This window comes from Paroedura picta, chromosome 7, assembly GCF_049243985.1.
Source record: "Paroedura picta isolate Pp20150507F chromosome 7, Ppicta_v3.0, whole genome shotgun sequence".
Lineage (NCBI taxonomy): Eukaryota > Metazoa > Chordata > Lepidosauria > Squamata > Gekkonidae > Paroedura > Paroedura picta.
Genome location: NC_135375.1, coordinates 26,729,131 through 26,756,562, shown reverse-complemented (window position 1 = coordinate 26,756,562; position 27,432 = coordinate 26,729,131). Strand labels below are relative to the sequence as shown.

Below are 27,432 nucleotides of genomic sequence, written 5' to 3'. Positions count from 1 at the left end.
CTAATCCAAGCATCCTCCTATGACAGAGGTAACTGTTGTTTTGAAAGCCTGCTCTCTGAAGTCACAGACTTCTAGGCTATTCTAAAGCATCTTCCACTCCAGTGAAGTGGAAGAAAGGCATGACTGGCTCCTTGCTGTATAAGAGTTGTTACCAGGAAACATATTGGTGGGCACTTTGTGGAGGCCACTAGAACAACAAAAGGTGGCCATTGCCAAAAAACCTCTGACGTCCTCGCTTTATGATTTTCAGGGGATGACATCGCTTCATTGGGCTGCGTTCCATAACCGACCCCAGCATGTTCAAATACTGCTTCAGAAAGGAGCTGATCCAACACTAGTGGACAAAGATTTTAAAACACCCCTTCACTGGGCAATACAGGTTGGTACAGCAGACAGACCTTTAACACCGTATGTTTCTCTTCAGATGATGGTTTCGTGTCTATAGTGGGAAACCATGGAAAGAATAAATGTAAGTTTGCTGCATAATGTGAACATGGGAAATGTTCCAAATAATTCCCCACTGACCAACTGTACAATACTGAGTTCAACTAAAGCAGACATGTAGACAGAGACAGGCATGGCCATTGACAGCCTGTTGAGGGCCAGAATGGTGCAGCAGTTAAGACCAGCAGACCAATCTGGAGAACCGAGTTTGATTCCCCATTCCTCCCCAGGGAGCCTGCTAGATGATCTTGGCTCAGTCACAGTTCTCTCCTTAAGGTCGAGAAAAGCAGGGTATAAAAAACAACTCTTCTTCTTCTTTCTGTGGTTATTACAGGGAACAAACCCTTCCCTTTCTTTGGAAACTGAAACAGTGTCTCCTACTTCAATCCACATTTGTGGCAGCTATTTTCATTTTGGCCCCTCTTAAGTTTAACTCAGGGGTAGTCAAACTGCGGCCCTCCAGATGTCCATGGACTACAATTCCCAGAAGCCCCTGCCAGCAAATGCTGGCAGGGGCTCCTGGGAATTGTAGTCCATGGACATCTGGAGGGCCGCAGTTTGACTACCCCTGGTTTAACTGGTCTCCTGCTATGGTGGCAGACATCTTACCAGCAACTCTGTCTTCCCTCCTGCATTCGGAGTGGCACCAGGAGAAAAATAATTGCAATGACCACCATCGCATAGCACATGACATCACTTCCAGGGGAAGTACTGGAATCATAGAATCATAGAGTTGGAAGGGACCTCATGGGTCATCTAGTCCAACCCCCTGCACTATGCAGGACACCCACAACCCTATCGCTCATCCACTGTAACCTGCCACCCTTTGAAACTCCACAGAATCAGCCTCTCTGTCAGATGGCTATCCAGCCTCTGTTTAAAAATTTCCAAAGATGGAGAACCCACTGCTGCCTGAGGAAGCCTGTACTGAACTGATGCCAGTGCAGTGCACAGCGTGATGTCACATTGTTCCACGATCAGAGTTTCTGGCCATTTGTAGAGTAACATGACATCATTTCTGGTTTTCCAAGGAAGCCAGTGCCCCCCCCCCCGCCATGTCCCTGGCCCACTTCCATGGCAGCTGATTATAGTCGCATTGCATCCTTTTCTCAGAATACAAGAAATGCACACAGGCTCAATGCCATTGTTTTAAATCCACTTTGCTTCTGTTCTTTTGAATGTCATCCTTGGATAGATCTTTTTTGGCAGCAAAAAAAAGAATTGTTCTTGTTTTATTTTTTACTGTCAGAAACACACCATTATAAAATTTCTGTCATGAAAATAAAATGCAACCAAAAAGGAAAGCAATAATTAAAGCCATTTTGATCTTTGTATCTGCTCCCTGCCTATGCTGTTTTAAAGATGCTTCCAATGCTCTGTGCTTAACTGGTTACTTTCTGCTCATTCATTGCTCCAGGGCCATGGCGTATAAATAATATTCATTTATTGATTTATTTAGATTTTTATACCGCCCTTCCATAAGGCTCTGGGCAGTTAGATGGGATAAATGGGATAAAGATAAATAGGAGGGTTAAATAGTGCATTCCTCTTTACTGCAAAGGTGAATGCTACATTTTGTTCGCAATTAAATGATTATGATAATTTGAAAGAATTAAATATGAATGAACAATTGCTTTTGTTGCAAAGGAAAGGGAAGTAATTAAAGCCTTCAGCCCATCAGGGAAAATAAATTGTTCTGTATTTATTCAGGAATGTTGAAGCAACAGCATCACTAGTGAACAGGAATTAATTAATAAAGCTATTAAGCATACAGCAAGACGTGCAGAATATATTTTATTTCTGTGCCAGTTTCCCCAAGCTGTTTACAAGGTTATCAAAGCCTCCAAACTAAGAGCCAAGGACTAAAAGGGCTCATGCATCTGGCCATGTTCATGCCTGAACACCTGCAGGGAAAGTAGATGGCAGCTCAGGTGATACCCAGGTACTGCTAGCATTCTACCAGTCTTACTCTTCCCCATCTTGTTCCATGCCAGGGGGACCTCAGGCCACACAGAGGTGTGAATACTTGCAGATTATTGCTTGTGGTTATTTTTTGTACTTTGTAAAGGCCTATAGCTGTACAATAGATTCTGATTCTTGCAGAAAGAGGAGAAAACAAAATCAGCATCGAACTAAGGATAATGCTACTATTCTGCCACTGTGGATAGGCATTGTCAGGACTTTTATTTGTTTGTTTGTTTTTCATTAAAACATTTCGATTACAAGAATAGAGGAAGAGCTGTTTTTGTATACCCCACTGTTCACTATCCGAAGGAGTCCTAAAGCGGTTTACAAATACCTTTTCCTTTCTCTTCCCGCAACAGACACCCTGTGAGGCTGGTGGGGCTAAGAGAGCTCTAATAAAAACTGTTCTCTGTGAACAGCTCTAGGAGAACTGTGACTAGCCCAAGATCACGCAGCTGGCTGCATGTAAAGGAGTAGGGATTCAAACCCAGTTCTCTAGATTGCAATCCGCCACTGTTCACCATTACACCAAGCTGGCTCTTAATTGTTAAAAGCACTTAAGTTTTAATGTTTTTGTGTAAAAGCTCCTTTTGCTTGAACCACTTGGTCCTGATCCAAATAGAGAATTGAGAAGACCCCACAGCTTGCATGTGACCATTACACTGACTATGAGAATTGGTAGGAAATCAGTTCCAGAGCTAATCAGAAAGGTGAATGGGGAACTGAAATCTCTTAAATTCTACCTTAGGGTCCTATTTGAGTGGCCAAATAATATTTAAAGAAAATAAACAGCAATTAGGTTTATATTTGAAATATTTCAGTTCTAGGGGAAGCCCCACTTCATTAAATCCATCATGATAAATCATATATATCCACCCTCATTTCTCAAGCTCAGCAGTAGGCCGCCTGTTAATTTTTGCTACAAGAGGCAAATATGGTTACCCCTCGAGAATTATTGCTAATGAATAGGGTTGCCAGCCCTCCAAAATTACAACTGCTTTGCAGACTACAGTGATCAGTTTACCTAAATGAAATGGTAGTCTCAAAGGATGGACTCTGTGGCGAATGCTATAAGAGAAACAGGAGTCCAGGGGCTATTATGCACATACCGGTTTTTATTGAAGTCAGAACACTGACCCTTTCAAATCATCATTTTTAAAACCGGACTTGTTTATACTGCATTGTTTTATTCTTCATCTGATTATGCATTTGAAAGACTTACGATGGGAAATCCTTAAGTGGGGGGACACTTCCTTCATTGTGCTAGATGCTCATTGGCAAGCCATGGTCAGCTGCAATGTCACCTGACTGCCACTGTGGCACATGGTGCTGGCAGGGTCTCATGGGAATTGTAGTTCTTGGACATGGAGACTTCAACAAGAAATATCCATGGAGGGGCCCACAGCCTTTTGAATGCCAACACTACAAACTTTCCCCCTCAGAGGTATGCTGTTCCTCACAGAGAGTGGATTGAAATGCTTGCAAACAGCTCTGTGGGAATGAATAAATTAATGTTGTCATAGTAGAGGTGGGAGGGACTGTGCCAAACAAGGGGCACCTTGAACTCCCATTGGTGGATGAGGGACTAGAGGCTGTACCTTCACCCATTGGTGTACAGTGACACAGGGGAGGAGACCAAAAACACACTAAGGTTTATGCATGCGAAAACAGATGTCTTCAGGACTGCCAGAAAATATAAAAGTTGTAGTAAAGCTAGTTTCCAATCCTGCACTGAAAATACACTTTCATTGCTATGAGCGGGGAGGACAATGCATAATCAAAAACACTATGGTGGCGTAGCTTTTCCGTGCTGAGAATGGTGCCATATGCAGAATTTTTTAAAAGTCTCTCAAGACTTTTTATGACGTTTCCTGCCATGCATAATGGCCCCAGGAATGGCATTAGGGCTCCCAGCTCTGGAAAGGGAAATACCTGAAGACTTTGGGAGACTTTGGGAAGACTTTCGCTGGGAATGGGTGGGGTGGGACCTCAGTGATGCATAATGTTATGGAGTCTACTCTCCGAAGCAGCCATTTCTCTAGGGGAACTGATCTCTTTCATCTGGAGATGAGCTATAATTCCAAGGGATCTCCAGGACCCACCTGGAGGCTGGTATCTCTAAATGGCATCAAATTCTACAGAGCTCCCTCCCCTACTAAATTCTGCCTTCCTCAGTTGCCACCCCCAGATATCCCAGAATTTTTCAGGCTACAGCAGACAGCCCTAGAATGAGAATATGCTTATACAAGGGCCATTTTTGTAGAAGTGTGAAGACAAAGATTTGTTTTTATACCCTGCTTTTCACTACCCAAAGGAGTCTCAATGTAGTTTACAATCACCGTCCCTTCCTCTCCCCACAACAGTGGTAGGTGGGGCTGAGAGAGCTCTGAGAGAAATTGTTCTGTGAGAACAGCTCTAACACGACTGTAACTAGCTCAAGGTCTCCCAGCATGTGGAGGAGCAGGTACACCAGTAGCTATTGCCTTTAACCCCTATACTAAGTTGAAATATGATTTTTGTAATGTTGGTGACAAACATCTTATGCCACACAAATGTGGTCGATTTCATTCAGAGTGGAAACCGGATCCTGTGTTCTATCATCCTGAGCCACCATCAGGGCCCATCGATAATCAACTATGATGATGAGAATGGGAAGACCTGCCTTCACATTGCTGCGGCTGCAGGATACAGTGACATTATCACCGAGCTGGCTAAAGTCCCGGAATGTAACTTGCAAGCCCTTGACGTGGATGACAGGTGACTGGCCATGGAAACCAAGTGAAAAGAGCTTTGGAGCTCTGGCTGAGGCCTTTGTTGCTTTGACCTTCAGTGAAGGCTGTTTGGCTGCTTTCTCATGAAATGTGGCTTCTAATTAAATGACACTCTCCATGACTCCTTTTTGCTCAGCGACTCAGCAAGCAGGTGTCCTGACTTTTATTGACATAGCTCATACTCATGTCAAGGTCAGTCAATGTTATGAGGAGGGGCCTCTCAGTGTTTCGTGTGCTCCAATGTTAATCATAGCTTAATTCATGGCACAACTCACCAGGGATTAGCCCTGTGATTTATTATGAGGTAAAAATAAAGAAGGAAGAGCCTTTCACACAGTTGGAATAAGAGTAAAAGGTTTACTGAAAAGTGCCACAGTTTTAATTTTCAGGCAAGGTTGAAGCCCAGCCATTGTCATGTTAGAAAGTTATCTCTGATATAATTAGAAGGGGAATAAGCAATAAGCAAATATAAATTTAAGACAAAAAGGTCCAAAATACACATAGAGAGTATGTGTAATCCTAAACAGGTTTACTGAGAAGTCTCTCTTAATTCAGTGGGTTTTGTCACAAGAAAGTGTTGCTAAGAGATACTTTTTAACATCCTTCTGGAATACTTGTCTGGTGTGGTGCAAACATATGCAAGCCTTCTTGTATTAAATAAAAACAATGATTAAATTCACTAGGCCAATGAACAGTATGGACAAATGCTGTAATAGTAGACCTAAAAAGGGACCCTTGTAGGATATGTTTATATTTTAAAAGAAAACTTAAGCTCACAATCCTAAATGCCTTGAATTTGAAATTTCAGAATACAGTTTTCAAATATTTGTGTCATGAGGAAAAACTTCAGTCTAAGTGCAGAGCCCTAGAATCATAGAATCATAGAATAGTAGAGTTGGAAGGTACCTCATGGGTCATCTAGTCCAACCCCCTGCACTATGCAGGACACTCACATCCCAATCACTCATCCACTGTAACCTGCCACCCCTTTGCCTTCACAGAATCAGCCTCTCCGTTAGATGGCTATCTAGCCTCTGTTTAAAAATTTCCAACTATTGTCAAATCTTAAACTTCATTAAATATAATATCTGCTAACATCAGCTACGTGCTTCCACTCAGATCCTAGTTGTAGGGAAATGTTTAGATCATTTCCACATGAGGAATCTGCCCCTGGACAGCCTTCAAATGTTGGTGGCTTTTAGAGCCCCCTCCACATGACGTCGCCTGCATCCTGAGGCTGTCAAGAAACCTGTGTCGAGTTTTTGCCATTTTTAACTCGCATTGAGGGAAGTTGTTAAAACTGGATTTACCACCCTCAATAGCATGTCTCATTGGTGAGTAACCAATGAGCAACCAGAGCCAAGCCCATATGGAGGGGGAAAGTTGCAATAGTCTCTGTGGTGTTGTCCCACCTTCACATCTACCCTCCCCTCTCCATTTCCTGCTCCGAGTAATATTTTTTTTACCATCCTGTGTTTGCAAACAGGAAGCCACTTGTGTTTTAACCCTCCGTGCAAAAATGGTCTTAATGTTCATATCCAACTGTTTTGACACTGAGAGCTAGATATACCAAGAGGGCACAGTGCTGATTACTGACTAAGGGGAGAGTTTTAATGACCATTTTTTAGAGGATATTAATTTACTTCTTACATATTTACACTTTTTGTGTCTAGCATGGACTTGGTGGCATGAATCCTTAATTCTGGGTCTCTCCCTGTTGGAAAAAAAGGTTGCCCTAGACCTGAGTGTAACTCTACATTCCACATCCAGTTATTAGGGCTGTGCAGACAGAGCTGAAAAGACACCCTAGTTGCCCCCCTTTTTCAGAGCATGTGCACACAGGCATGTATTTGCATGTGAGGGGGTGCCTGCTAGAGCTTATTTTATGCATGGTCCCTCAAAATCGGGAGCCAGCCTTGGGCAAGATCTGATTGCATGGCACCAACTCTTTGAAAGTGTGCAATGTCATTCTTTGCATCAGAGAACAGTGATAAAGTTGCCAACTTCCAAGTGAGACCTGAAATTCTCCTGGAATTACAACAAATCTCCAGACTAAACAAATCCATTTTGGCAGCTTTTGTAATAAGTCTGCAGGTTTGGTAGACACAGACTACGGGTTCTTCGAAAACACAGCTCTTTTATTGAATCCAAATACTGAACAACAACAATGGGGAAAGCACAAACTTATAGACAATTCAGTAGGCCTGCCAAGAGCTCTGACTGGGCCCTATGATTGGTCCATAGTGTTCAGGAATTAATGTCTGTGATTGGTCCTTTTACAAGCCTTCATTTGCATGGTGGTTCATGTTTGCATAAATCTGTTCTACCTGCTGAACTCACTCCCCCAAACTTCACCCCCCCCATAACCAGATCTCTAAGAATTTTCCAACCCAGAGGTGGCACCCCTAAACTGCCACCTTGCCACAGCTTTGAAGTGTATTTTTCAAATTAACTATTGTCATGTCCCCAAACCTCATTCCCCAGTGGTGTCACCATCTCAGCTGTTTATCTGAATTGTGCCAGCACCAGGTTATTAATAATTTCCTTTTTCTCCCATAGGACACCTTTACACTGGGCTGCAGCAGCAGGGAAAGCTGACTGTGTCAAGGTTTTGCTCCAGCTGGGGGTAGAGAGCAGTCCAAGGGACATCAATGAAAACACCCCCTTGACCTATGCTATGTACTGTGGGCACACAGCATGCATTAAACTGCTCTCCCAAGAGAACAGGTAAAACCAGTGGTGCATTTTGACTTGGTCTTTCATCTTATAGCCAGAAATTGGATAAGAGTGATGTTAACCTTGGAATTTATTGTGTCATCTCTGAGTTGTGCTCGCCACTGAAAGCATTTCTAAACAAGCAAAGAATGACGTAAGCCACTGTGGATTCCCCTGGGAGGGCAAGATGGGGTATAAATATAAAGACATACATACAGTAAACCTGTTTAGGATTACACATACTTGGGAAGATTTGAGCGGTGGGATGTTTCACGAAGTCATCTAAACACACACAAAAATGGTAACATTGAGCAATGGAAGTGGAATTTTAAGGCAATGTGAAAGACGCCAGTGTCTTCCTTGGTTATTTCCCAAAGCACTTTCTCCCAAAAGCAAAAAGTCAGTCCTGACTTTTCTTCATTTCACTGGAATAGAAGACACTGTGCAAGAGCCAAGGAGGCATCTATCACCTTTTCTTTCTGCAGGAAACACCTATTTGGAAATAGCTACATTCATCATAGGCGTGCTTTGAACCCTCCTAAAGTTTTAAGAAACCTTCATGATAGAACCCAGCCCTCCATATCAGTCAGTTCTTTTAGTGCCCACTGCTAGTTCTCAAAATTCCAAAAGTGCCCCTAGGTTCAACAAAGTTGGTCATTTCTGGTCTATACCATTAAAGTGGTAAAGAGAATTCCCAGCACATTAACTTCAGTGCAGCTGTTTCATGTAAACCGCCCTGATCCCATTAACTTCAGTGCAGCTGTTTCATGTAAACCGCCCTGATCCCATTAACTTCAGTGCAGCTGTTTCATGTAAACCGCCCTGATCCCAAAGGGAGGGTGGTACAGAAACATAATTAATTAATTGATTGATTTAATAGTATCCCTGTCACCAGTTTTCTGCTGCATTTTGGACTAGCTGGAGCTTCTGAACTATCTTCAAGAGTTCATACCCTAAGTATCATTCAATTATGCCCCATGGACAAGTGAATTAAAAATTACAAAATTGACTTAGCTGTTCCCCCATCATTTTAACTGTCTTCCTTCTCTCCCCTTGCTCTCCTTCCAGTTAGTAATTAGCATTGTCTCTTGTGCTGAAAAGTTCAAGAACAGAAATACTTAAGGCTTAAGCCATTTCTTATCCATAACATTTCAGTAAACAATATTTCCTGTAAAGAGTTCCCAGAAAAGCCATTTCATTATGGATCTGAAACCAGACTGTCTCAGCCTAGAATGACTGGTTGATGGATTTTTCTTGAAAAAGAAAACGGGGAGTCTCAGGGGGTCAATCCTGACCTGCTCTGAGGTTTGCTACAATCATTCCATATGGTGCAAAACTGTCTAAATGCATCTTGTTCTTTCACCACAGTTAGTTTGTGGGCACTACGCGTTAAGCCACTGCTCATGTTTGATTTATTTGTATAGTGGGGGGGGGGGGGGAGAATTCAATAGAGACCCCAATTCAGTTTGTTTGTTTGTTTGTTTGGATTTTTATACCGCCCATTCTTTACGGCTATGGGCGGTTTACATGGAACAGCTTGAGGCTGATCCTGCCTTGAGCAGGGGGGTTAGATTAGATGGCCTGGATTGTCCCTTCCCACTCTAGGATTCTATGAGTCTAGTTCAGCAGTGGAATGGGATGCCTAAGGAGGTGGGGAGCTTGCCCTCACTGGTGGTCTTCAAGCAGCAGCTGGACAGATCCTTATCCTGGATGCTTCAGGCTGATCCTGAGCATGGGGCTGGACTAGATGGCCTGTATAGTCCCTTCCAGTTCTATGGTTCTATGATTCTATACTGGTTCTGTTCTAGAACATCTGTTCTACATATCTATTTTGATACATACGTTCTTTTTCTTTTGTATTGCTTTGATATTATTATCCTTTTATTTAAAATTAGCATAATTCTTCCCATTATCCCCACCACAATCCTATGAAGTAGGTTTGGCTGAGAGTCACTGATGCAAGGTGAGCCATTGGGTTTACGTGGGAGACTGGGATTCGGTCCTAGGTCTCTCAGCATGCTAACTGGCATTTAAATATGTACGCACACATTTCCACTGTGATTATAAATGGCTGCATTTTTATTTTCTCACCATAGATTTTTTTTGTTAATTCCCAAAAGGCTAGAGCTAGTTCATCAAGTTTCCTCCCAAAACAATAAATGCTTGAAGAAAGAAAGCCGGTTCAGTATGCTTAACCAGATCTTCTCATGCAAAAAGAAAAAGGACGATCGGAAGGCAAATCAGAAAGACAAAACCAGAGACAGATCTCAGAGGGAAGAGACCTCGGAAGTTGATGAGATCATCACCACGTTTGACTGCATTATGGATGCAAGCTGCAACGGCCCTTCTGAGGAATGTGTTATGGCTACAGACTTCAAGAGAAGAAGCACAGACACTAAGAAGTACCTCATCTCAGAAAATAACCCTTTGGACTGCCACGGCCTTCCACCCATAAGAGCCCAAAGTCTCCCACCCATTACTGTGAGCCATTCTTTTTTAACGTCCTCTCCGACGACAACGTCTAGCATGAGTTCGGGTACCGATGCCCGTCATTTTGCACATTGCTCTCAGAAAAGCAGAAGTGAACATGATTTGTCAGTTCAAAGGAACAGCCGACAAACTTTGGACAATTCTTGGAAAATTGACACTAACCAAATAGTCACGTGTAAAATCTGGACAACAATGCCTTCTGATAACAATGGATCATTCCCGGAAAGATCCAGTCGTGTCCTGCTGTGCCCTCCCTATCTCCCACGCCTGCCTAACTCTCCATCAGGTATTTTGTCATCATATAGTTATGGGATGGGGTCTAGCCAAGAGGCCTGTATGCCATGGAAAGGGTTTGTATGCCACCACCACAGCTTTGTTTGCTGCTTTGTCCATGGCTGTGTTCATGCTAAAGACCTAAACTTTTATTAAAATGAACAGTGGTTTGTTTCTTCAGAAGTGGGAACTGCTGTGATGAGGTTCAAGCCACCATTGGTTCTTTTCCACTCACAGATGTTCTTTCTTTGGCTATAATAATGTGGCTATTATTGTGTTATCAATTCATTTTCACATCATTTTTCAGTCTATAATGTGATTTACCATTATTTTGTCTTTAACCTCTGAATATTCCACTACTTTATGTTAACACTTTGGACAGTTTATTTATTTCATTTATACCCCACTTTCTTCCAAAGTGGCATACAATGTTCTCCTGTCCTTCATTCTATGTAACTCTGTGAGGTAGGCTAGGCTAAGAGTATGAGTGGCCCAAGGTTACTCAGCAAACTTGGGACTTGAATCTAGAGCTCCCATCGTTAACTACAAGCTAGTGGGCAATCATAGCTTCAGTTTTTGATTGAATTAAGCTTACACCAAACAGATAACCATCATGGCAGAGTGGAGATCTTAGGACAATACTGCAGCCACAGTGCCACACTGGCTCTCTAGTAGGTAGTGATGAAAAGAAGCCCAGACATCTGCAGACACACTAGCAGTGTATTATAATCATCTTTGAAACGTTCACAGTTTGTGTGTTCTTAAACTTACCGCCACTATAGACCTCCGTCCACTACCCGCTGTTGTTTGATGCACCAGCAGGAGAAACTGTAAGGGTTGTGAGATTTCTAGAACACAGCATGACAGCACTTCCAGTTATGCATGCGGAAGTGATGTCACACTGCAGTTATGCATGCGGAAGTGATGTCACACTGTTGCACAGCATCATGTGATGCCTTGGGCTGCCGCAAAAGCCCCCTAGGTTGGATCCAGTAGCTTTTTCACTTCATCTTTCACAACTTTCCTCTTTACTCCTGTCCCACATGCTGGTCCCATAAACCACCAGCATAGCTATTTGGGGCGGACTCTTCCACTTCTCTCCATCATAAAAGCTGGTTATATCCAGCCTACTTATGTCTAAGTCAATGAGGTCATACTCATGCCCATAACTTTGCTATAGATTGAGATTTCTGAAGGCCTTTAGCAACATTGCAAGATATGTTTTTATTATGCAGGCATTTGAATTAAAGAGAAAACAATGCATATGTGGATTTTCAAAAATGTTATAGACAGAATTTACTGCAGAAATCATGCTGGAGGTGCGCTGGACATTCTACTGGAGGTGAGGATAAGGTAGTTGAGTATTCCACTATATTGCCCTCCTCCTCTGTTGGTAGAGCTATCATAATTTACTCTTTCGCTCTAGTGAGCACTCCTACTACCAGGCATCTGGAACAGATTGTGGTTTATGTTTTTTACAAATGGCATTTATTCATGTCACAATGTCTTATGTGGTTAGGATTGCAACATAGCGAGTCCCCCTGCCTTACCACTGGTGGAAGCCGTTTCTCTTGGCTTGCCTTCAAGAATGTTGAGGTTGAAACATACATAATCTTATACTTTAATGAATATTTTTAGAAGTTGCAACTGAAATTTCCACAAGCTACAACAATGAGTCCTGCATTCTCTCGACTAGGTATTGTGTTGGATCCAACACAAGATTTCTTCTTGCACTGGAGCTCAAACAATTTCTGGCCACTATTATATGGGGGATGGGGGGAGTCTTAGGGTTTCAAGAGATCTTCCAGAAGCAGCACTGTACTAAGTCCATTTATGCTTCTACTTGTACATCACCAAATCCAAGCCATTATCTGGATTCCAGAGTTCTTTGCATGATATTCTGCAGCATAAGCTTCTATTCTGAGTTCATGAACCACACATGAAGACATGACACTGCCTCACCCTGAATGAGACCATTGGTTCATCAGGGGCAGTATGGTCTTCTCAGACTGGCAGCAGCTCTCTAGGCTCTCAAGAGGAGGTTTTCCATATTACCCTCTATCTGATCCTCTTAACAGGAGATGCCAGAGATTGAACCTGTGACCTTCTGCATGCCAAGCAAATGTTCTACCATTGTACACAGAAAGATACATATTCCAGTGTAGCCATGTAATCTGTTTTACATAAGTTCTGTAAATTAGGCCTTCAGAGACTTAGGAGGGTGGTCAAATACATACAGACAACCTCAGTGTCTAATGCAGATTGATGGTATATATCTGTCCATTTGTGCAAGAATTATTAGTTTGGAGGAAAATAAAAATATGAGAATAGGATACACTTGCTTATCTATTCCCATACCAGTCACTCAATCAGATTCTTTGTTTGGGTGTTATTAACTGGGCATCTTCTGTACGAATGGTAAGAAACCCCGCAATAAGCAACAAATATATTGTCCTGTAGAAAAGGGAACAACTTTGAGGAGAAAAATGGTAGGCATCACAAGTGAGTGGGAAAAACAAGATATGGGTCACTTACAATGGATGCTAGGAATCAGTTACTTCAATGTATTGTTTTGGGGAAAGAGCCTGTTGAAACTCAAACTCAGTATATTTCAAATACAAACTCTTCTTCACAGACTATTAAAACCTTTCCAGTTCTTGGCAAAGAAGTGTTTCTTGTGCAGTATACAAAGACCCCTGTCAAGTAGCTATAGAATCCACATGTGGAGCAGTATTCCATACACAGATCTTCGGATCTTCTGTTCAAAAGAGGCAGGGGGAAAGGGCATGAGGATTTAGTGTGGACATTCAATTTCCCACCATCACTGCTTTTATTCACTAACCCCAGACATATATCAGGTGGAATATCTTTTTGCAACAAACTCAATTAACGTTCTTTGTTCCCTGCTGTAATTTGTAGGGAAACACTTTCAGCAGGCAACCCTAGAACAACCAAAAGTTAAAGACCTTATACCTGTGCGGAAGACCTTGGCTCCTTTGTTAAACCACTGTGCTCAGAAAGGTAAGGGTAGCCTTCAAGCGGATCTGTAAAATGCACCATTACCAACTGTGTTCTAAATGTTTTGTTTAAATGTTTTGTTCTCATAAACACTTTCTCAGGGTGGGGAAAGGAGGTCTTTCATGGTAGAGAGAAAGAGAGGAAGAGAGAAAGAAAGAGAGAGAGAGAGAGAGAGAGAGAGAAAGAAAGAAAGAGGGAGAGAGAGAGAGAGAGAGAGAGAGAGAGAGAGAGAAAGAAAGAAAGAAAGAAAGAAAGAAAGAAAGAAAGAAAGAAAGAAAGAAGAAAGAAAGAAAGAAAGAAAGAAAGAAAGAAAGAAAGAAAGATCTCCTAACCGATTGCCCAGGATAAGATGGCAGATTTTATGTATACTCTGTATATGTATATTGTATTATGTATACCCAGAGGGGCTTTACGCACCGGGATCTTTGTTGCAAATTGGTCACTGAATGAAAAATCGCCATTTAAAATAGTGGAATTCGTCGTTATGCATACCTGCCTTTGTAGTGGAATCCAGTTGCGTTTTGTAGCGTTTCCCACAGGCTTCCGGTCTCGGCAGAAATCGCTAGAAAGGAAGCGCTATTGCCAAGCTCGTCCCGCCCCTGGCCGTCAAGCAGCCAATGGGCAGCCGTTAACATGCTCCCAAACAGCCCCTTTCCCTTTAAGAAAGGTTTTTTAAAAAAAACAGACCCATTGCAACAAATCTGTGTAGATTCGTTGCAACAGAGAGACCCATCCAGCTGCCTAGTGTGTTTGAGCTGTCGTTTGATCGTTTGATCGTTGCCACGCTTCCTCCGAGTGAAAAAAAAAAAATCCCCCCCCCCTCTCACGGGCCCGATTTTCGGCTGAATGAAAGTGTAAAAAATAAAGGGAAAATACATCAGCAAACGTGCTTCTCTGTTCTGTGTGCTTAGTGACTGAAGGGGAGGGACTGAAGCCGGGGAAGCCTCTAAACTGAAAGAGGCTCGCTGGTGTGTTTATCCCCGCTCGCTCGGAGAAAAAAAAAATGGCGATCACTTCGCCGGAAGATCAAAGAAGAGAGCCAGGGGGAGGGACTTTGTAGAAACCGCAACAATGTTAACGCACAGGTCTTTTTCGCTAGTGTTGCAGATTGTTGCAGGAGTGTATCGCTTTCCGGAGGGTGAATCCACTTTTGGGGATTTCCCTGAAAGCGCTAAAAGGAAGCGCTTTTTGCAGATTGGTTTCAGGTGTGTGGCAGATTGTCGACGACGTTGTGCAAAACAGCAAATCAGTAGCGTTTTCAATTGGCAACCATTGTGCTATTCTGAAGGCGTGCAAAAAGCCCCTCTGAGTTCGCCTGTAGCATCAAACTAACATTCCAAGTAACATACTACAGGAAAGCTCTGCAATGAGACCATACCAGAATTCTACTCAAAGCCTCATTGTAGGTTCTCCCAGGAGGGACCAGTGTTAGTGGAAATTGTTACCCAAACCATGAAAACCTGGTAGTAAAAAATGTGCCATCAAGTTGCAGCTGGCTTATAGCAACCCTGAACAGAGGAGTTGAGCCACTGGCTGCCTCTGGCGTTGCAGCCTTCGACTTCCTTGGTCATCTCCCATCCAAGAACTAACTAGGGCTGACCTTACTTAGCTTCTCAGATCTGTCAAGATTGGGTGAGCCTGAGCCATTCAGGTCAGGTCAGCATAGAAGCTGCATCTTAGAGCCAGTTTGGTGTAGTGGTTAGGAGTGCGGACTTCTAATCTGACATGTCGGTTCGATTCTGTGCTCCCCCACATGCAGCCAGCTGGGTGACCTTGGGCTCACCATGGCACTGATAAAACTGTTCTGACCGAGCAGTGATATCAGGGCTCTCTCAGCCTCTCCCGGGTGTCTGTTGTGGGGAGAGGAAGGGGAAGGAGAAAAGTGGCATATAAGAACCAACTCTTCTTCTTCTTCTTCTTCTTCTTCTTCTTCTTCTTCTTATCAAAGATCTTTCAGAACTGGCAAAGGATGTGTGTGCAGCTTAGAGCCAACTTGGTGCAGTGGATAGGAGTGCGGACTTCTAATTTGACGAGCCGGGTTTGAAGCTGTGCTCCCCCCCCACAGAACCAGCTGGGTGACCTTGGGCTCACCACAGCACTGAGAAAACTGCTCTGACTGAGCAATAATATCAGGGCTTTCTCAGCCTCTCCCACCTCACCGAGTGTCTGTTGTGGGGAGAGAAAGGGGAAGGAGATTGTAAGCCACTTTGAGACTCCTTTGGGTAGAGAAAAGCAGCATATAAGAGCCAACTATTCTTCTTCTTCTTCTTATCTGTTCCACTTAATATTTCTGGTAAGGGTTAGGATGAAGAGCTGGTATCATGGCTTAACTCAGCGCTTAATACCCACTGCGTGTCCAGCAGCAAGCAATCGCCTTCCATCCCCCACCTCTGACCACCCCTCCTCCTCCTACTTCCCTCAGAGGCTTGGAGGATGCAGATCCCTTTTGAGTGAGAGCTGCCCTTGCCAATGAGTTCCCTTCCTGGGGGCCTCCAGCCTGCAGCCTTTCCAGCTCCTTGGGGGGGAGGGAGTGGCCATCCACAGATTTCTTCCACCCACCCACCCACCCACCCCCATTCTAGCAGCCGTTAGATCCCTAAATGCAATGGGCTTGGCCCCTAGTTATATGTAGAGTTGTACAGATAAGTCAGATTCACTTCCTGAAAGATTTCCATGTTGAATGTGTTCCATGTGTAAAGCAGACTTTACAAAAGATGTTCAGTATGATTCAGTGGCTCTCGCGTGGATTTTAAGGTTCAGGAGTCACTTCAGACTCCAGTGAAGCCCTTTATTCTCATCATCTAGCCTGTTTTCATAGAATCCTAGAATCCTAGAATAATAGAGTTGGAAGGGAACTCATGGGTCATCAAGTCCAACCCCCTGCACTATGCAGGACACTCACATCCCTATTGCTCATCCACTGTAACCTGCCACCCCCTTAAGCCTTCACAGAATCAGCCTCTCCATCAGATGGCTATCTAGCCTCTGTTTAAAAATTTCCAAAGATGGAGAACCCACCTCCTCCCGAGGAAGCCTGTTCTACTGAGAAACCGCTCTAACTGTCAGGTACTTGTTCCTGATGTTGAGATGGAATTTCTTTTGAATTAATTTCATCTCATTGGTTCTGGTTCGTCCCTCTGGGGCAAGAGAGAACAGCTCTGCTCCATCTCCTATATGGCATCCTTTTAAATACTTGAAGATGGTTATCAGATCCCCTCGCAGTTGTCTCCTCTCTAGGCTAAACAGACCAAGCTCCCCCAACCTTTCTTCATACGTCTTGGTCTCCAAACCACTCACCATCTTGGTTACCCTCCTCTGGTTTGTCTACTCCAGTTTGTCTACATCCCTCTTCAACTGGGGTGCCCAAAACTGAACACAGTACTCCAAGTGAGGCCGAACCAGAGCAGAGTAAAGCGGTACCATCACCTCCCACCCCCCACAATAAGAAGTTTTCCACTTCTTATTATCCATGGGGTCAATACTGTATAGCTATCACTTCTTGCCTCCCGGAGCCACTACTCCTTCTACCCTGTTGGTGTTTTTCTCATAAACATAAAATCATTTCCTTAGTAGCTGACCACAGATTCACAAGTTCCTCCACTTGTCAGCAAATTGCTTCAATGATTTAAGCCAATGACTAGCCATGTAAAGCAGTGGTGTCCAGCAGCAGTTCTATGCTGTAACCCTCTACACATGATATGAGATGTGATTAAATGATCATATGTTGAGGGGAAGAAGACATTGCCCCTGCACCCATGCCTGCTCACCAGCTTGTGAACAGAGGGGACCTGGTCTTCCAACAGTACAACTGATCTCCAAAGTACAGAAAATCCAGTTCCCCAGGAGAGAATGACTGCCTTGAAGGGTAGCCCACCAAGGCCCCTTCTCTCCTCAAACCTCACTCTGGCCAGTTTAGGAAATTCCCGGAGACTTGAGGTAGAGCATGGGGAGGGTGAGGTTTGGGGAGGGGACGGAACTCAGTTGGGCATGAAGCCACTGAGTCCATCCTCCAAACGAGACATTTCCTCCAGAAGTGACCTCTAGAGCCTAGAGGTGTGTTGAAATTTCAGGAGATCTCCAGGTCCCACCTGTAGGTTGGCAACCCCATTAAGACTTCTAAAAGAAGAGTCCATTCAGAATGCTAAGATCAAGATTCTAAAATGCAAGTGCTTATAGCCAATGGAGGAAGTAAAGGCTGGAACATTGCTAAAAAGGCAAAACATCAAAACAACCTTTTAGAATTGTAAAATTTAAAGGAAACCGGAAACAGAATGGACGTAACTGAAAAGAGGAAGCAATTAAAAATAGGACCAAAGAAGAGAAGTGGACCGTTCAGTGTTTATTAGAATGTAGACATAAACAAAAAAAAAGGGATTTTCAAAATCTTCACAAGCCTATTCTACTAGGTGCTTGCACAATATGTGAATCCTGGCTTGCTGTACTTCCATGATTTACTCATTTATTTCATGGATTTCTATGGTGCCACACCAGGGAACCTAACCAAAAATACAAAATAAAACTTAATAAAAACACAAGCCCTTTAAAAGTTATTAATGAAAACCCTGCATTAATTACCTACCCGGTAGCTTAAAATGAATGTTAAAACAGTTTTCAGACTAAAAAGCAGACTATAAAAATGGGATTAAAAATCAACCTTGTAATTAAAAGCCTAGGTGACAAGGAAGGTTCTGGCCTGGCACCAGAGAATAGCAGAGGCACCAAGCAAGCGGTGCATTGCCCAGGTGAGGGGCCACCACTGGGAAAGCCCTGTCTGTGTTTGCTATTCACTTCGCCTGGACTGGATGGTCTTTTAGGTACCGTTCCCAAAGCCACCTTGGACCTTTAACGCAAGAACCAATACTTTGAACTGTGCCCAGAAACAAATGGGGACTAGTGCATTTAGTGTGTGTGTGCAACAATGTTTAAAAACAACCTGGCAGGGATATGGTTGCTTCTACCTGACATTCACAGCGGCAGTGAAGCATCCACAGAGGAGAATTTGACATACGCCTTCTTGGGTTGCCCTTTTGTGGCTGCCATTTCCGCTTCTTCACATCACCAAGGAGCTTTTTGCTTACTTCTCCTCCTTGTCCCAGTGTTTCTGTCCTTGACAAAGCAGTCTTGGCTACTAAATATGCAAAATAAATAAATAAGCAGAGAAATAACATGTGGTTGACCCCTAGCGTATAAAGAAGAAAATGTAAGAACTATAAATGTGGCCATGAGTGTAACAAAAAAGTGGGACACCCTCAAGGACTTTCAAGGGCATTTCATTTTACCCTACTTACTAATTATCCCTTCCCTGAAAATAACCCATAGCCTCTTTCCTTTTCCTGCTTCCTATGAACAAGCCAACCTACCTTTATTTGCTGCCCTCTCTTCCACTTTAGCTTCCTTCCCTCCCTCTGGCAACCTCTCCGTGGGAAAATTCTTTGTGGATCTCTGGCTGCCAGGCTGGCCCATGCCAACTTATATAGCAAGGAACCTATGAAGACTTGCAAGGGACACCATAATTTCCCCTGTATCTCTCATACTATTTCCTTTTCTCCTCTTCCTCACAGCCCCCCATAGTCTCACATTTCCTTGCTTCCTTCCCCCTTCCCACTCACTCGCCAACCACACTTATCTCCCTCCCATTTTCAGCTATTCATTATTGACTCCATTTTATTCTCCACCTTTACAGGTGGACTCAAAGCAGCTTACATCATTGCCCCCACCTTCAGCAAGGGACCAATATGGCTGACTAGAATGCCCCACATTTACTTTATATCCTGCCTTTCTCCTCAATGGGAAACCAAAGCAACTTACATTATTATCCTCTCCTCCATTTTATCCTTCAACAACCAAGTGAGGAAGGCTAAGCTAGGGCTATGACTGCCCCGGGATCATCCAGTGAGCTTCCATAGCAGAATGTGGATTCAAACTTGAATCTCCCAGATTCTAGTCTGAAAATCAAAAGACTATACTACCCAGGCTTTCATGGGGTGGCTTCTGTTACACAGTAACAAATAGCTAGGCTTGGTCAAGATGTGCAAGTTGTGTGTTATCAGGTTGTCCCGTGGTCTGGCTGTGACCCCCCTCAAAAGAGCTTTCAAAAGGGCTCTGTCCCCTTCCCCTGCTTTTTAAGAACAAAAAACGAAGCTTGAAGGCTGGCAATATTGTGCTTGCCTAGCAATAACCACTGCTTCTATAACTGTGGTGGGTTTTAAACCCGAAAGTTTTTTTTTTTTTTTTTTTGGGGGGGGGGGTTACATGACATATTTATCTTCAAACCTGAGGCTTTTTCAGATTTGCAGAAAGATCTGTTTATGGCTCCAGTCTCCAGATTTAAGTATCCACAGATTTGTCCATTTTGAAAAAAATACACATATCAGTGATGGAATTCTGATCTGCAGCCCCCTCCCCAAAAAAAACCCCACCCCTTTGGCTATAGAGTCATGGATAGCCTCCAAGACAAACAAAACTTTCACACTAGTGCATATCTGATAACATGTAATAGGCATCTGAGGCAAGATGTAAACCATATGTTTGGTCCATGATGGGGAAACAGCTTGCTCCTTAAACACTCATTTCATTTATATGCCAAATCCTCCACTAATGCAAACAGTTCCAGTACTACAGAAAAACAGCAAAGCACAGTTCCCCCCGCTATTTTAACTATCCTTCCAGTATGTGCTGTATGATTCATCCAAACAAAAACTCAACGCCATGCAATCAAACTCAGAGCTGTGACATTGCTTCCATTCTTTTTGGAAGAGACCTGAAGGACCTTCCTGAAGGACCAATTTGCAGGGTGTGCATTTACCCTTATCCATTGTTTCTCTTAATATTTGTGAAACAGCCCTGGGGGTGGAGAGTGTCCTGGCTGTCCAAGATGGAATAGGGCCAATTTGATAAGGCCCTCCCTCTCCAGCTCCCACCCTCCTTCCCTGGACGCTAGCCACTTTGCTCTCAGACACCTGAGAGACACACAGAGAGATACTGAGAGCCCTGCCAAACCAAAAATGACTCATGATTACCTGCTATGGCTTCTGCTGCGAGAGAGAGAGAGAGAGACAGAGACAGAGAGAGAGAGACAGAGAGAGAGAGACAGAGAGAGAGAGAGAGAAACTGCAAACGACCCTTGCTTCCCTGCTAAGAAGGACCCCTAATTACCTCTTATGGCTCCTGCTGAGAGAGAGAGAGAGAGAGAGAGAGAGAGAGAGAGAGAGAGAGAGAGATCTGCACCTGCTGGTGTCCCCTGGGTCCTAGGGCCCATAGCATTCCTGGGGCAATGGGCTTTCTTGCTAGTCTGTATATCAGTACATAACATTCTGCCACAACAATAAACAGGATGGAGGGAGCTGGCAGGAGCAAGCTGGCCAGGTGGAGTCTTTGTGTCTGGAGAGATTGAAAGAATTAGAGCATGCTGTACTCCCACACTAGTGGTATAAATTCACTTTTCCCGAGAAAGACATGGTTCATTTTATGGAATATCAGAAACTGCTACACTTCTGATTAATATTACAGTAAGGACACAATTAGTCCTCCATCTCTGTAAAGGCAATGCAAGCTGTCCAGGGGTGCCTCCAAAATATAAGCTTCTCTCTGAGCATAGCCTCTGATAACAATGGGTATTTTGCTAATTCAGTCGTAACAGCAACACACCACTTTACAATATTAGATGAGATTGGGTGTGTTCAAGGTGGTAGGGCCATATTAGATACAAAGGTACCTGGCTTTCTAGACCACTCTGATATCTGCTGCATGCCCGAACAGGGGTCATATACTTTCATGCAACTTTAGAAGGGAGCAGGAAGTTTTGTTTGCAAAGTAGTAGAAAATAAACCAATACTCAGAAGGGAACTTGCTTATGCAATTCTAAGTCATGTACGCTCGTTCTGGGAGTTGCCACAATCAGCAAATAAAGAATTATCAGTCATTCTGAATGCATATAGATAATAACGGGAAATAATGTTAAGAGCATAATAACGTGTTGGATAGTCAGCAAAAGTAAAAACAGGAAGAAGAAACTCTAGAAAGAAGGCCTATTGGTTGTGTGAATATCCTGGCTATCTTTTAAGCATGTAAAATCTGTCCAATATGAATTCTAAGGAAAACAACAAAAACAATTACAAGCAATACTTATTCCATCTCACTCCCATTGTCAAATTAGAGGCCAGTATACAGATGAATAGAGCCTCTTGTGGCGCAGGGTGGTAAGGGAGCAGACATGCAGTCTGAAAGCTCTGCTCATGAGGCTGGGAGTTCAATCCCAGCAGCTGGCTCAAGGTTGACTCAGCCTTCCATCCTTCCGAGGTCGGTAAAATGAGTACCCAGCTTGCTGGGGGGTAAGCAGTAATGACTGGGGAAGGCACTAGCAAACCACCCCGTATTGAGTCTGCCATGAAAACGCTAGAGGGCGTCACCCCAAGGGTCAGACATGACCTAGTGCTTGCACAGGGGATACCTTTACCTTTATACAGATGAATGGGTGGGGCCATGCAGATAAGAAATATGCTCCATTCTCATTTTGTTTGTCTAAGTTCTATGGAATGGACTAGTTAACAACTGGAGAATCTTTGAATGAAAGTTTCCTCTGATCTACCATTTTCCCTACGGGGGCCAACCAGGAAGCCCCACAAACAGGGTAATGAAAGCAACAACTCTGCCCTACTTCAGGCAGCTGGTTTCAGAGATAAACTTCTCTGACCAAATGGGTTTCTCAGAACAAACATGGCTATTAGCCATTGAGAGATCTACTTTCCCAGGAAAACATCAAGTTCCCTTATCTGGGTGCAGCAGAAGCTGCCTGGAGAAAACCTCCACCAAGTTCATTTAAAGGCTATATATGCCATTCTGTTCTTCTGTTTAATGAGTTCTGGGGGGACTCTGATGCCATTAGATTTCCAGGATATACAGCTTCCCTTTCATTGACTTGTTGCCAGAGCATAAAATAATTTTGGAGAATGAAACCATCTTTTCTCAGTGTAGTTTTTCATTTTATTCAAGGCTGTGTAATACAGTGAAGCCAATCATCCCAAAACCAAGCAGAGCTACCCATACGCCCCAGGACCCATACGACCCAGTTCACTGGTCCAGTTCTTCAGGCATCCCCTGCTGTATCCATCTTCCATCACTACTCCTATCCCATCACTATCTCCTTCCCAGGCACTTTTTTCTCATCTACCACTACTCTCAGAGCGTCCTGACCACCCTCATTTCCATTGGGTACATCAAAACGTACTGGGCAGCCAACCACCATGAACATCCCTGAGTCACAAGGGGAGTATACACAAATATAATAAATAAATAAATAAATAAGTGCATTTTTATGTAGTTCGTCATAGTTCGTAAAGAATAGAAAGCAGAAAATCAGCTGAGCAATGGAGTGCTCCCTGTCACTCAGCTAGTTAATTTAGATTGTTACTTTATCGTTTTTATTGTTTTATTAACTATAATAATTATATTTGTAGGCCACTGCTCCTTGCAGCGGCTAACAACAGTAAGAACATACAATAAATCCATACTAAATAAAGCTACATAGCCCCACGGACCCCTAAACCCCCCTCCCTCCAAAAACCTACAGGAATTGGGAGGCAAAGGTTTTCAAACAGCTGAGCAGTGAGGACCACTGCTCATATATATTTGGTTTAAATGGCTTTGAGAGAGACAGGCACACAAACAGCTACAGTTGCAGATGTAATGGTGCAGGAAGCCACCTGGTTGCCTCCTCCTTTTGGCTTCCACCACCAGTTTCAGAACCATCACACTCCAACCTGCAGAAGCCTCAGACAGAGAAGGGAGGGGTGTTCAGATTCATCAGAGACCTCCACCTCCCATCAGGACTCTCTCTTTAGTTTTAGTTGGCTATCTCTATATGGCTGGTAGGGAGAGAGGGTAGCCCTGACCATGTCAGCCTAGTGAATTCATCACTTCCACGAGATTTCTTCTGCCCTAAGGTCTCTGCCCCCCATGGCCTGAGCCACTCTACCACTTCCCTGCTTAAGGGCTCATTTGGGACACCATCTGATAGCAGTAGGCAGAAGCTGGGAAGGTGACCCTGGGGACTGCATGCCTGGGGGCCTCCCAAGACCTGGAACCAGCCCTCATTTAGCCACTTCACTGCATAGCGCAAGGGGTTGGACTAGATGACCCTGGAGATCCCTTCCAACTCTATGATTCTATGCTTGACATCTGGCCCGAGTAATTGCAAACATATCTACTGACAAACTGTGTGATCTGACTCCTCTCTCTTTTTTGTTCTTTTCCAGTCCCATTACCACTTGGCCAAGTTTCTCAAGGGGGCAAGGAGTCAAAGCCCTTGTCTTTAAACTCCTTAAGGACTGGCAACTCGGTTCTCCCACCAGCACTTACCACGAAATCCCAGAAAGCTGAGCTTCCTCAGAGCTACTTACTGCACTCCTTACCTGCTCGATCACGAGGGCCTCTCGGAACAAACAGAGTCCTGCCTTCCATTCCGAAGCAGACGGGATCCGGCCTTGGAGGAGAAGCGCTCAGCCGATTTCACTACACATCCAACAAGGACAACTAATTCATGAGGTCTGGACGGCTCCAGGAAACGGGGAAATTATTTAATTTTTTAAAATACAAGCGTTTTTAAGTGTTTTCTTTCCAACCCAAAGTGTCCTGGGTAATTACCGAGTTAGCAAACAGGCAATTTCCAAAGGCAAAAAGCATTTGTCATAATAATCTATTGGGTGCATTTTTTAAAAAACTTATTGGAAACATGTTAACAAATGTGCAGGGGAAATGGGGAGAGAAAGCCAAATGAAACTTCATTGTTTTATCTTGGGCAACAATTCCTGTTGCTGTCGGGAATGCCCAGGACCAGACCCAATATGGGTCATAATTCAACAAAATCATCTCATTAAAAACTGATATGTGTGCTAGCCAAAAAAGACTCACTATTCCGGACATCTCATGTAAGTGGCTGAGCCCATACGTATGCACTCTTTGCACATCCTGTCAGCCATCCAGGTCGGCAAATAAAATCATAGAATCATAGAGTTGGATGGCGCCATACAAGCCATCTAGTCCAACCCCCTGCTCAGTGCAGGGTCACCGTAAGCATCTAGGATAAATATCTGTTCCACTGCTGCTTAAATACTGCCAGTGAGAGGGAGCTCACCACCTCCTTAACCATTAGATTCTACCAATGTACTAATTAATTAGCCAGTACACAGAACAAAAGACCTTTAAAGATGATGCCCCACTATAAACTATATTTGTTTGGGTACTTTTTTCAGTACTGTCCAATTAGCAGCGGATATGCTTAAATGATATGCTGATATGAGCCTATGAGTGGCACAGAGTGGTAAGCGGCAGAAATGCTGTCTGAAGCTGCCTGTCCATGAGGCTGGGAGTTCGATCCCAGCAGCCGGCTCAAGGTTGACTCAGCCTTCCATCCTTCTGTGGTCGGTAAAATGAGTACCCAGCTTGCTGGGGGGTAAACGGTAATGACTGGGGAAGGCACTGGCAAACCACCCCGTATTGAGTCTGCCATGAAAACGCTAGAGGGCGTCACCCAAAGGGTCAGATGTGACTCGGTGCTTGCACAGGGGATACCTTTGCCTCTTTACCTTTTTATGTTTAAATCAGTTAAGTGTAGGGCTTACATCTGCTCACTTCCACCGGACTTGAGCATATTCACAGTGCAATCCTGTGCAGGGTTCCTCCAGCCTAAGCCCATTGAAATTAAGTGGTTTCAGCTGGAGGAACATAAAATTGCACTCTTGATTTTCTGCAGATTGCTCCCTGGGTGTTTGAATTCATAAGACAAGTATGAGCAAGAGTTTGTTGTTTGCCTCTCATTAAAAAAGAAAACAAAACAAATATCTGTCATGTCAGATACTGTATTTCTTTCCAGCATTCTCCCCCTGAATAAATATACTCTTTAACATTCCTTGAGAAGGATTATTAAGATGTACACATTTCTGTGTTTTGGGAACTTCTGGGTTTGTGGTGACCTCTGTGTGATTAAACCTAGTATCAACAACGGCAAGCCAAAGAATGCTATTAACTTCTCCAAATCTTACCTGATGGCCAAGAAATATCTAAAATAATTCTTTGCAAATGTATATATAATCCTATTTCTATGCAAATATACAGTTGTGCATTCTGCATTTGTGCTTAGGGTTTTTCCACAGAGTTCAAAGGGTCATCCTGGTGCTTTTTCTTTCAAGCTTGCATACCAAAACTGCTGAAAGTATTCTGATTTATCCTCTCTTCCACAATAAAGTCCTGAATTTGTATCTTTAGTTACAAGAGCATCCATCCTTAGTAACGTCATCTTTGTTACTGTTATATTTTAATTTTATTTATTTTTCATTTACTTCATTTATATCCTACTCTACTCCCCAGCTGGGTCCAGGTCTTTCATTTTATCCTCACAACAACAACTCTGTGGTCCAAGGTCATCCAGCAGAATTCTATGGGAGAACTGGAATCTGAACCTGGGTTGCCAGAACCAGGTGTGGAAATAACTAGAGATTTGAGAGGTGGAGCCTAAGGAGGGCGGGGTTTGGGGAGGAAAGTGACTTCAATGGATTTTAATCCCATAGACTGTAGTTTTCAAAGTAGTCATTTTGACCAGGTGAACTGATAACTGTAGCCAGATCAGTTGTAATGACAGGAGATTTCCAGCCATCACCAGGAGGTTAGAAATGCTATTCCCAGACTATACCACACTGGGTTAAAAATGAAGCTCTAATATCCCCTTACATCCCAATCCTTCAATGTTTCTCCTCCAGTTCACAGAGCATTATTCCACATACTAAGCTGCACACACACTCCCCTTTGTCCCTCTCAACATGTGCCTCGCACAACAGGAGCTGGGCCTTGGAATCAGAACCTAAGAGAGGATCTACTTTGCACACAGAAACTCTCCCAGTATTTAAGAAATAGATCAATGTAATTACGGCAAACATTAATGTAAGTGGAGTGCTGAGAAAGCTCCTGCATCTGCCCTTTCCTCTCCAACCTTGTCGGTTTTTTTTTAAAGAAAAGGAACAGTTCTACCTAGGCATTGTCGCCTCACTACAGTCCAATCTGTGATCTTCTCAAAAAGTGGGGTCACATGCAGAATCTTTTTTAAAAAAAATTAGGCTGGAATTTTCCATGAAAATGCAGAAAACCACCGGTGCAGAAAAGACCCAGAACTAACTATGGTACCTATGGTAGACCCATGTCTGCCATACCTTTGGAGAGGTATGAGAAAAGTGGTGTTTTATGAGTCTCACCAAGGGGAATAAAAGACCCATCATCAATTTAAGCTCATGATATTTGAATTTCTTCTTTTTTTCTTCCTAGTTCCAGTTTCATAAGCTGACAAGAAAGCAAACAGTACAAAGATTCAGGACACAAACTGCCTATTATTCTCAGAAACTCTCTCACCCGAAAGATCACGACTTTGTTGTGATGTATTGGCCAATAATGCTGTTTCAGTAAGTGAATAAAACACTAGTTTTCAGCCAGATTCCTTTCACTGGGAAGTGTATCTTCATTTAATTTTATTGAGCACAATGCAGTAAGTGATCATGTTCCCCAGCTGTATTGACTTCTTGGTCAGGCTTATTCTGGGAGGCAATGAAGTGAATGTTTAATATTGACACTAATGGTCATAATAAGTTGGCGAGAAATTCTTTTCTCAGAAGCTTTAAGAATACATTTCCGCTTTTGGTTATTATTACAAATGTTCCAAAATATTCTGACTATTTCCTAGCAAACAACAAATATTCATCAGGGACTCTCTGCT

General features: G+C 43.3%; 1 protein-coding gene and 1 long non-coding RNA gene across 5 annotated transcripts in view; one reads left to right on the top strand and one right to left on the bottom strand.

The window, feature by feature from the left end:
• Nucleotides 1-26,454, top strand: part of ANKRD55 (ankyrin repeat domain 55) — a 45,915-nt gene extending 19,461 nt beyond the window's left edge. Inside the window, exons 6-11 of one of the 2 annotated variants that reach the window (XM_077347151.1) lie at nucleotides 251-379; nucleotides 4,982-5,166; nucleotides 7,740-7,907; nucleotides 10,016-10,671; nucleotides 13,578-13,679; nucleotides 23,930-26,453. In XM_077347151.1, coding sequence (XP_077203266.1) covers nucleotides 251-379; nucleotides 4,982-5,166; nucleotides 7,740-7,907; nucleotides 10,016-10,671; nucleotides 13,578-13,679; nucleotides 23,930-24,210 — 1,521 coding nt within the window. In that variant the 3' untranslated portion in view covers nucleotides 24,211-26,453. Of the gene's footprint in view, nucleotides 1-250; nucleotides 380-4,981; nucleotides 5,167-7,739; nucleotides 7,908-10,015; nucleotides 10,672-13,577; nucleotides 13,680-23,929 lie in introns of both variants that reach the window. The other variant, XM_077347152.1, reaches the window with a different exon arrangement.
• On the bottom strand, nucleotides 18,009-24,227 carry LOC143842254 (uncharacterized). Of its 3 annotated transcripts, none has more exons than XR_013233037.1 (3): nucleotides 24,086-24,227; nucleotides 18,635-18,804; nucleotides 18,009-18,172 (listed from the first exon to the last, which is right to left on the bottom strand). It is a non-coding gene; the product is annotated as an uncharacterized LOC143842254 (long non-coding RNA). The 3 variants fall into 3 exon arrangements; XR_013233035.1 differs by lacking the exon at nucleotides 24,086-24,227 and adding an exon at nucleotides 20,832-20,852; XR_013233036.1 differs by lacking the exon at nucleotides 24,086-24,227 and adding an exon at nucleotides 20,696-20,821.
• Nucleotides 26,455-27,432: the final 978 nt, after the last annotated feature.